Genomic DNA, 10,596 nt, shown 5'->3' with positions numbered 1-10,596 from the left:
GAGACGTTACTGTACCGAATTGATATTACCTCCGAGATGATGTTACTCCGAGATATAAATACCCGAGATGCACTCGCTGGTTAGAAGATCTCGGGCCGTACCGCATTCCGTGACTTGGAGTGTCAAGACCGAGACGTTGTTATGCCTCCGAGATGTATCTGTACTTGGGCAGTCTTTTCTTTGCTGGTTGGAATAAATGTCCGAGTCACAGCCCCGAGACGTTTCTGAAGCCACGTGTCTCTAGGGTTAATTTTATCCCCAACATAGGACAAGAATTTTATCTTGTTCCCAAGATGTTCATATTACCGAGTGGGCTAGTCTTGACATAGGATTGTGAATTTAACATTTTGATTCAACAATGTCAAATGCTTTCACCAATAATGGTACAAATAGTACTCCCGAATGAGAACGCTTAAACAGAAGGTGATAAAACAAAGCATATAGAGAGATCGATCCACACAAGTATTACAAACTGTAGAAACTCATGTTTCCATGTGCATGCTTTCACATGTATCACGTGTTAGAATTGTTAATACTTGTTTATCACGTGTTAGAATGAGCTGTATTATGTTGGAACATATTGATCTGTAGATTAGATTGTATCGCTTTGTAAAAGCTGTAAGTATATATAGTTTTCTCTTGTATTATTTTCTTTTTAATGAGAATGAAAGAAAAGCTTCTGCAAGTTTTCCAAAACTCTCTCAAGCTTCTTGTTGTTCTTTCCCTTTCATACTATATTTTTTGATATGGTATCAGAGCAAACCTAATTCTTCATCAAAATTCTCTGATTCCTTTCATTTTTTTTCCTTTTCGTCCAAATTTCTTCAATTTCTTCATCTTGATTCCTTTCTGATCTTCACAAATGTCTTCAATTCCAACTAATACCTTCGTTAATGCATCTATTGATAACGTTAACTCCATTGATAATCTTCCAATTAACTTTGTGCCTTCTGCGATGGAGTTCTCCAGCCCCTTCTATCTTCATCATGGAGATAGTCTAGGGACTCTTCTGGTTTCACAACCATTGGTTGGGAATAACTACCACGCATGGAAGAGATCCATGACAATGGCACTTTCAGCCAAGAATAAGCTAGGTTTTATTGATGGAACTGTGGCAAAACTAGCAATGGATGCTCCTAAATACTCAGCATGGAATCGGTGCAACAATATGGTTCTTTCATGGATCCTCAATTCAGTATCACAGGAGATTTCTTCCAGTATCATCTACAGCGAGTCCGCACAAGAAATGTGGGATGATATTTAGGAGCGCTTCTCTCAATCAAATGGACCGAGAATTTTCCAATTGCAAAATGCGATTTCAGCACTCTCTCAGAACAATAACTCTGTAAGTTCATATTACACTTCTCCCAAAGGGCTTTGGGATGAACTGAACAACTATCGCCCCCTCCTTTTGTGTTCTTGTGGAACTTCACGCACTATTCTTGATTATCAACATCAAGAATATGTGTTCCAATTCTTGATGGGACTAAATGAGTCCTCCCACATAAGAGGACAAATTTTGCTCATGGATCCTCTGCCACCGATCAACAAAATTTTCTCTATGATTGTGCAAGAGGAGCGTCAAAGAGAAATCACCTCCACTTTCTTTGCACCTTTGAACCATGCTCCTGTTGCAATGGTTTCCAAATACACTCCTTCTCGGACTCAAGGTCCTAAGCCACAAGGCTTTGCTCGCAAGGAACGTCCACTTTGTACTCATTGTGGACTTCTCAGTCACACCATTGAGAAGTGTTATAAGTTGCACGGCTATCCTCCAGGATACAAATTCATCAAGGGCAAGCCTCTTCCTTCCTCAGCCAACCTGGTGCATGATTCACCCCTACCACAACTTCCACTCAGCTCCGAGCAGTGTCAGCAAATATTGACTTTACTCCGGTCTAAGTGCTCTGATGATGCTTCCTCATCTGTTAGTATTCCTGCCTCTGCTCCTACTGACAATCAGGATCATCTATTTAGTGAGATGGCAGGTAAGTCACATCATTCTATATGTTTTCAGTCCTCACTCTCAAGAGATAAACATTCAATTTTCTCCTCTGATTCTCTTTTCAAAATAGCTATTAACAATTCTATTGAACATCCATGGATAATCGACACTGGTGCTACAGATCACATGGTCTATTCACTTTCTTTTCTCACTACAATTACCTCAATTGTCTCTAAACATGTTCGACTACCGAATGGTCAATTTGCTAAAGTCACACATATAGGCACTGTTAAGATTAATGCGACCTTAACACTTACAAATGTCTTATGTGTTCCCTCATTTTCTTTCAATTTGATTTCCGTCAGCAAGTTGATTACTATTCTTCACTGTTGTTTAATTTTCATTGCTGAATTTTGTGTCATTCAGCAACTGTCAGGCTGGAAGATGATTGGATTGGGTAAAGAGCAAGGTGGTTTATATCATCTCCTGCATGACTTGGATGGTTTCTGTGATTCAGGTGTACTTGTTTTCGCATCTTCCTTTGTACCAATAAAAATAGATTTCAAATCTGTTGATTCAAAGCCTGTTGTAAATACGCATCTTGTTAATTCTGTTGATGTTTCAGCCAGTGTTTGGCATTCTAGATTAGGGCATTTATCTGATTCTACAATCCAATTGCTGAATAATGTAATTCTTGGTTGTTCATCAATTTCCAATAAAGATTGTTCTGTTTGTCCTTTGGCCAAACAACACAGAATTCCTTTTCCTACTAGTCACACACACTACACAATTGTTTGCTTTGGTTCACTGTGACATATGGGGACCTTTTTCTTCTCCTTCTTCAAATGGTTCTAAGTTTTTTCTTACCATTGTAGATGACTGCAGTAGGTTCACTTGGGTTTATTTGATGCATAACAAGTCTCAAACCCGAGTGCTTCTTGAATCTTTTTATCATTTAGTCTATACTCAATTCAACTCCAAAATCAAATGTTTCCGAACTGATAATGGAAGTGAATTTCTTATGAATGATTGTTTCTCTTCTAAGGGAATCATTCATCAACTTACTTGTGTTGAAACACATCAGCAAAATGCTGTAGCCGAAAGTAAGCACCAACATCTCCTAAATGTTGCTCGTGCTCTAAGGTTCCAATCCAATCTTCCTTTACATTTTTGGGGCGAATGTATACTTACTGCAGCATACCTCATTAATAGAACTCCCACCCCTCTCCTTAAAAATAGAATCCCTTATGAATGTTTGTTTTCTTCTCCTCCTCAATATGCTCATCTTCGAGTCTTTGGTTGCTTATGTTATGCTTCTACCATTACTCGCCGTAGGTCAAAATTTGATCCTAGAGCTCGTGCTTGTATTTTCCTTGGATACCCTTTTGGTGTCAAAGGCTATCGATTTTTTGATATTTTCCTCAAACAATTTTTGGTTTCCCGTGATGTAATTTTTCATGAGCACATTTTCCCTTATGCTTCTTTTCAATTTTCTTTGCCTTCTACTACTGCACCTCACACTGTTATTCCTTCTTTTATTTCTTCTCTCTATAATTCTGATCTTCCTTCTTTTCAGTCTTCTACTAGGCTTGCTATTTGTTCTCAATCTTCTCCCAATAGTCCTGTTATTTGTCCCCAATTCTCTCCTGCTAGTTCTGTTCTTCCTAATAGTCCTGTTGTTGATAATTCTTCTGCTCCTAGTTCTGTTGTTCCTAGCTCTTCTAGATTGCTCCGCAGGTCCACTAGATCTCGACTCCAACCAAGTTATCTAGAGGATTATCACTGTCAACTGGCTACTGCTTCACACCCGATTCCATCATCCTCTCAATTCTCCAATGCTTCTTCAGGTATACCTTTTGGTCTTTCTTCTTTTCTTTCATATACTAATCTGTCTCCTGCTCAAAGATCCTTTAGTCTTTCAGTTTCTTCCCACTTTGAGCCTAAATTCTATCATCCAGCTATCAAAATCCCTCACTGGTGTGATGCCATGAAAGTTGAGATTGCTGCCCTTAAAGCCAATAACACTTGGAAGCTCACTTCTCTACCACCTAATAAACATGCCATTGGTTGCAAATGTGTGTAGAAAGTCAAGCTTAAGGCTGATGGCTCTCTTGAGCAGTACAAGGCCAGATTAGTTGCCAAGGGCTACACACAAAGTGAAGAGCTTGACTACTATGAGACTTTTTCTCCTGTGGTCAAGTTAACCACAGTTCGGTGTCTTTTGGCAGTGGCTGCAGCAAAGGACTGGCATTTACGACAGTTGGATGTCAATAATGCTTTCCTTCATGGGGAGTTGGATGAAGAAGTCTACATGGAGTTGCCTCCCGGGTTTGGTGCAAAAGGAAGCTCTCAAGTTTGCCGTTTGACCAAATCCCTTTATGGTCTTAAACAAGCTTCCTGACAGTGGTTTTCCAAGTTTTCAAACACTTTGCTTAAGCTTGGTTTTATTCAATCTAAGAGTGATTATAGTTTGTTCACTCGGTTGCAAGGTTCTTCATTCATAGCTTTATTAGTGTATGTGGATGACACTGTGCTTGCAGGGAATGATTCTGAGGCTTTATCCACTTTTACTCTACTTCTTAATTAGCAATTCCAACTTAAAGACTTAAGTGATTTGAAGTTCTTCTTAGGATTGGAAATTGCTCGAAATTCCACTGGAATTTCTCTCTACCAACGCAAGTATGCCCTTGAGATCCTAGAGGATTCTGGTTTGCTTGCTTGCAAACCATCGAAGTTGCCTATGGATCCCAATCTTCGTCTTTAACAGCATGAAGGTTTGCTGTTGGCTATTCTTATACCTCTCCCTTACTAGACCTGATCTGGTTTACTCCATTTAGGTTCTCAGTCAATTTATGTCTCAGTCGAGACAACCCCACCTTGATGCTGCCCACAAGGTTCTTCATTACATCAGATCTGCTCCAAGTCAAGGTCTAATTTTCCCTGCCAAATCAGACTTCAAGTTCAAGGCCTTTTGTGATGCAGATTGGGCTGCTTGTCCTGACACCAGAAAATCTGTCACTGGGTTTTGTCTCTTTCTTGATGACTCCTTAATTTCTTGGAAGTCCAAGAAACAGCAAACCATCTCTCGGTCTTCAGCTGAGGCAGAGTATAGGGCAATGACTGTTGCTTGTTGTGAGCTTATGTGGATTACTAATTTGCTTCAAGACTTCCAAGTTTGTTTGCCTTCCTCGGCTTTATTGTTTTGTGATTCTAAGGCTGCTCTCCATATTGCTGCTAATCCGGTCTTCCATGAGAGAACCAAACACATTGATATAGATTGCCATTTGGTTCGAGATCAGATTCAAAAAGGGGCTGTTCGGACTTTACATGTTCAATCTGAGCATCAATTAGCAGATATTTTTACTAAACCTCTTAGTCTTCATCCTTTCACTGCTATTACTTCCAAGATGAATCTTCTCAACATTTTTGCAGCTTCATCATGAGGGGGGGTTTCACATGTATCACGTGTTAGAATTGTTAATTCTTATTTATCACGTGTTAGAAGATCTCTAGATTAGATTGTATCGCTTTGTAAAAGCTGTAAGTATATATAGTTTTCTCTTGTATTATTTTCTTTTTAATGAGAATGAAAGAAAAACTTCCGCAAGTTTCCCAAAACTCTCTCAAGCTTCTTGTTGTTCTTTCCCTTTCATACTGTATTTCCCGATACAGGCTGCAACAACAACTTTTGATATCAACACCAAGGTAAAACAAATCATTAGGCTCGAAATCTGCTAACTTGCATGCAATTTAAAGTATATATGAAATGAAAATATTGGCCAATACAAATATTTATAAATTGAATTTTTATATAACAATGCATTTATATATAAACTTTGGGATATACATAAATATTTTTAGTTTAATAAAACAAAATTATTTTTTTAATATATATGGGCCGGTATACGGAAACAGATAATATATAAACTTCCATCTATCCACATTTTGCCCGCATATGTGCAAATAGCGAATATGGTATCTACTCACTTGAAATTAGGGGTTGAAAATGTGCTCGCAATCTAAGCGAACAGGTGGTTAATGGTTGCATAGCAATTTTTAACCTCCCACTTGAACACTTACCTAAATTAAGGGACAGCTTTTTGAGCGATGATAAACGACTAATAATTTATCAGATATTTTTAAAAATTAGTAGCGTCTACACGAAACAATGACGCTTATAGGTATGAAAAGCAAAAGACAGTTTAGTATATACTTAAAAATTGGTCTCATTTATGTGGCGAAAAAAAAAAAAAAGGCACAACTCATTGGCCTACAGTAGACAATAAACCTCTCCAAAAAAAAAAGAAAAAAAAAAGATTATTAGTGATTTTAAAAAGTGGCTAGATGCTAAATCAACTAAAATAAAATTTTAAAGTTAAATTGAAAAAACAAATTGGGCTGTGTATGGTGAGAATCAAGAAATTAAAAAGGAGTTGTTTTGGACACTTTCTACGAAACAAAACTTTTCAAGCCCAAATGAATTGGGTCGAAGGAGATGGATGGGCCTCCTTTTCACTTTATTTTGAATGACTCAGGTTTGATGGTAATCCATTTTCTTGAGCCAGCTGTGGCCCAGAAAGTTGGATGATGACAATTAGCCACCCTTGTCTCCTGAACAAAGCCTACTACCTTTATGTCTTGTTTTTCTTGTAAATGGTGATACCAGTAATTTATGTTCGGATGTTCCGCTTGATTGGGTTTACTACAATTGTATTGAACAGTTATTAGTCGAACAATGCGCAAACAACAAATTAATACTTCAAGCATGAATTATTTGAAAGAAAGTAGAATTATTGAGAACTGAACAACATTTTGACCTTGACTAAATGTTTTTCTGTTAGCACCGAGTCTTCAAGTTCCTCAGTACGTAATTTGGGCATGCCGGCAACTATTGTTACCTAAAGCCAATCTCCTATTCTCTCTAGGTATTGCATATAGGCATGCCTCCAAGAACTCTTCAATAACAACGATCCACAAACACTCCAAAATCCAACAATGAATCCGAGTACAATGCTAGTATAAAACCATAGATATTCATCCGAGTGCAATGCTAGCTAGTATGGACCCCCTTGATCGGTCTAATCATGCATGGTTTCGTCCCTAAGAGCATCTCTAGCAGTAATTATTATTTTAACTACTCAAAATATACATTTTTCTATTTTAGCTACTAACTTTTTAATACAAACTCCAACATCTATCACAATTCTCTACTTTCTTTGAATATATTTTTTCTATGTATTTTTTATTGTGAAAGTTGAGGAAGAAGGAGAGATAAGGGAGAGAGAAGGAGAAAAATGGGAGAGAAACGAATAAAAAATAAATAAATTAATAAAAAAAAAAGACTAAAATGTGCTACAATAAACTTTCATCTATGAAAGTTCACTGTAGCAAAATTGACAGAGAGATAAAGTGGCTCATAATAGCTAAACATAGCTATTATGAGCAATATAAAGGTTCCGCTGGATAGTCTCTAATGCTTATATATAATAATCAGTTCAAGGGAAGCATTAAGACGACAAGTGTTTTACTTTTTATAAGTAGAATATATAAGCATAGATCAAGGTATATTAAAAATCTAAATCAAATATAATTCTTTTGTATCCTAATATTAACATGTCAATTGTCACACAACCCAGTGGATGGTGGCCTTCGGATGAGGAATGAGATCTACCAGTAATTTATGTTGCGTTTGGTTGGGTTTACTAGAATTGTTTTGAACTGTTATTAATGGAATGTCATGATCTTTAACCTTTTAGAATAGTAGTATACAAAAACGTTGCGTTTAGATGAGAGACCACAATGGTTTTTTCGGAGAACATTGGTGAGCTTAGAAAAAATATAATTACCTAAGTACGTACACACTCACCGGATCATATAAATAATGCGCTCAAAATAAAAAAAATTAAAAATTAAATTAAAAAAATTAAAAATTGTTCTTAAGTAAAGGCCAAATTTAAGAGCTTCAACAAAAATCAACATTTATATTACCATTACAGTTTACAGAGGACAACCGACAACGAAACTTCAAGCATGAATTATTTGAAAGAAAGGGCATATACATATACTTTAGGAAAAAAAGAAAAAAAAGAAAAAAAAGAAAAAAAAAAAGGGCACACTTATTCTCAGAACAACAATTGTACCTTTGACTAAAAGTTTTCTTGTTAACATTGAGTCTTGAAGTTTCTCACTAATTTGGCCATGCTGATTGCTATTTTTACATAGAGCCTATCTCCTGTTCTCTCTAAGAACCCGAAATAGGCATGCCTCCAAGAACTCTTCAATATCAATGATCCACAAACGCCCCAAAATCCGACAATGAATCCGAGTGCAATTGTAGCATAAAACCATAGATGTTCGTGGGAGTTTGCATGTTCTTGAATGTTGCCTTCTCCTTGTTTACTACCAGCTTGAGGACCTTGAGCTACATTATCTCCCACACACCTTTTAAGAAGAGGCAAGCCACAAAGATCTCGGTTACCCATATATGCAGAAGCATTGAAGCTCTGGAGCTGGGTACCTGTTGGGATTCTACCTGACAAGTTGTTGTTTGACAAATCCAAATAGTTCAAATAGCTCATAGTAGCCAAGCTTGGGGCAATTATACCTGAAAGGTGATTTCTCGACAAGTCCAAAGACTCCAAACTCTCCATGTGACTAATATTCTGAGGGATGATGCCAGTCAACAAGTTACTAGACAAGTTCAACGCAATCAATCCCGAGAGACTTGTTATTTCTCTTGGAATTTCTCCTTCCAATTTGTTGTTCGAAAGATCGATGATTTTTACTAGTCCAAGAGTTTTACTATACTTTTTATATTTTGCTTGGATAGTCACCAATAAATTGTCAACATAGCTGGAAGTGGAATACAAGTTGGTCCCAATAGAAGAAAACGGATATACATGAAAAATGCTTACATCTGAACTAATTTTTTGAGCCATGACAGTGAAGTTATTGAGGCATTCTGGTATAGTCCCTGTAATATTGTTTTGAGAGAGGTCTAAGATTTGAAGAGATGTTAGATCACATAATTGCAATGGTATACGACCCATGAACAAGTTTGATGGCAGGCGAAGAATAGCCAAATGCGGTAGGCTTGTACCTATCCATGTTGGTATCGTGCCAAAGAGTCTATTTTCTCCGAGATCTAGTAGCTCCAATAAAGAGCATCTTATTAATGATCTGGGCAGTTCTCCGATGAAACTATTGTTTTGCAAATGCAACGATTGAAGCCAAACACTAGAACCGCAGAAAGAGTCAGGAATTCTCCCAGAGAGATTATTGTTTGCCAAATTAAGCATGGTTAGAAACAACATATTTCCCCAACAGTTAGGGAGTTCTCCGGATAACAAGTTATCCGAAAGATCAAGATAACTCAAATACATAGAAATGGCATTCACGGAGCCATTTGTTTCACATATGGATGTAATAGATCCTTGGAACAAATTATTGGAGAGATTCAACACGATTGAAGCGGAATTAAATTGTGGAAATGGACCACTGAGGCGATTATAACTCAAATCTATCAGAGGAGAACCAATAAAGTTTGTCGAAAACCATTGAAGAGGTATAGTGCCATTAATCTGGTTGTGTGAGAGATTTAAAAATTTTATATTGGAAGAAAGGTCCCAAAACCAATTGGGAATGGTGTCTGAGATTTTTGCATTAGATATATCAAGCCATGAAAAATTCTTTTGTGTTTGAAGCCATTGAGGAAAAGCTGGCCCCAAATTGCAAGAGCTCAATTTGATGGTTTCCAAATGAAATGGTGGAACCCAACTTGGACTAAACTTCAAAGACAAAGAATTAGATGAGAAGTCCAATTGAAATAAGCTGGAAAGATTCGACAAATGTGAATCGGTGATGTCACCTTCTAATGAATTTGAAGACAAGTCTAATACTTGCAAGTTAGTGAATGAACCAATGAACTCTGGCAGGATGGAAAACTTATTGAAACTTAAGTCCAAGTAAGTCAAATGCTGCAAACCAAGTAATGAAGAGCTCATCTCACCTGATAGAAAATGCCCGTCAGAAGTATTATCTCGCCCCAGATTAAGCGTGACAACGTGACCTGTTTGATCGCTGCATTCAATTCCTTTCCATTTGCAGCAATCTTTCTGACTGCCCCAAGAAGACAGCAAATTCGAATCATCTATAAGGCCTTGTTTGAATTTGAGGAGTGCTTGTCTTTCTTCCTCTATGCATCTCACCTCAGAATTATTCAAAGCAAAACAAATTGAAGTTGCGGTACATAGGAGGAGGCCAAGTAGAAGCAACAATTGAGCATAAGGACCTCTCATTGTTTGACGCTCTCTTTGGGACGGTGGTGGTTTTAGTAGATGCCACTGCTGGTTTTGATGTCTCAAGTGAACAACGAGGATTATTTTTATATTGTAATTAGCTACTGTACGCACCGTACGTGTCTACTCTGATTATTTAACCCTAGTGTGAAACAAAGGGCTGGAAAAGAAAACTTGAAAGAAGACTTGATTGACAATTAACTTGCCAATTAAACAAACTTTAATGCTTGAGAGTGAACGCCATCTTGCCAAATCACGCCACTAATACCCCGCAAATCACGCAAGGTCTAAATGATAGACTTGGGACTCAACTTTGCTCTCTGTCCAAGTCTTGAAAATTCATAAATAACTAAA

General features: G+C 37.4%; 1 protein-coding gene across 1 annotated transcript; it reads right to left on the bottom strand.

Moving 5' to 3' along the window:
• Positions 1 to 8,106: 8,106 nt before the first annotated feature.
• LOC133861647 (receptor-like protein EIX2) lies at positions 8,107 to 10,242 on the bottom strand. The gene has a single exon (XM_062297439.1). The coding sequence runs from the start codon at positions 10,240 to 10,242 to the stop codon at positions 8,107 to 8,109; it is 2,136 nt and encodes a 711-aa protein (XP_062153423.1).
• Positions 10,243 to 10,596: the final 354 nt, after the last annotated feature.

Source organism: Alnus glutinosa, chromosome 1, assembly GCF_958979055.1.
Source record: "Alnus glutinosa chromosome 1, dhAlnGlut1.1, whole genome shotgun sequence".
Taxonomy (NCBI): domain Eukaryota; kingdom Viridiplantae; phylum Streptophyta; class Magnoliopsida; order Fagales; family Betulaceae; genus Alnus; species Alnus glutinosa.
Note: the sequence above shows the minus strand (reverse complement) of the source record. Positions and strands in the feature narration are given on the sequence as shown.

Coding starts and splice junctions, on each gene's coding strand:
- LOC133861647 (XM_062297439.1), bottom strand. CDS start 10,242: ATGAGAGGTCCTTATGCTCAATTGTTGCTTCTACTTGGCCTCCTCCTA.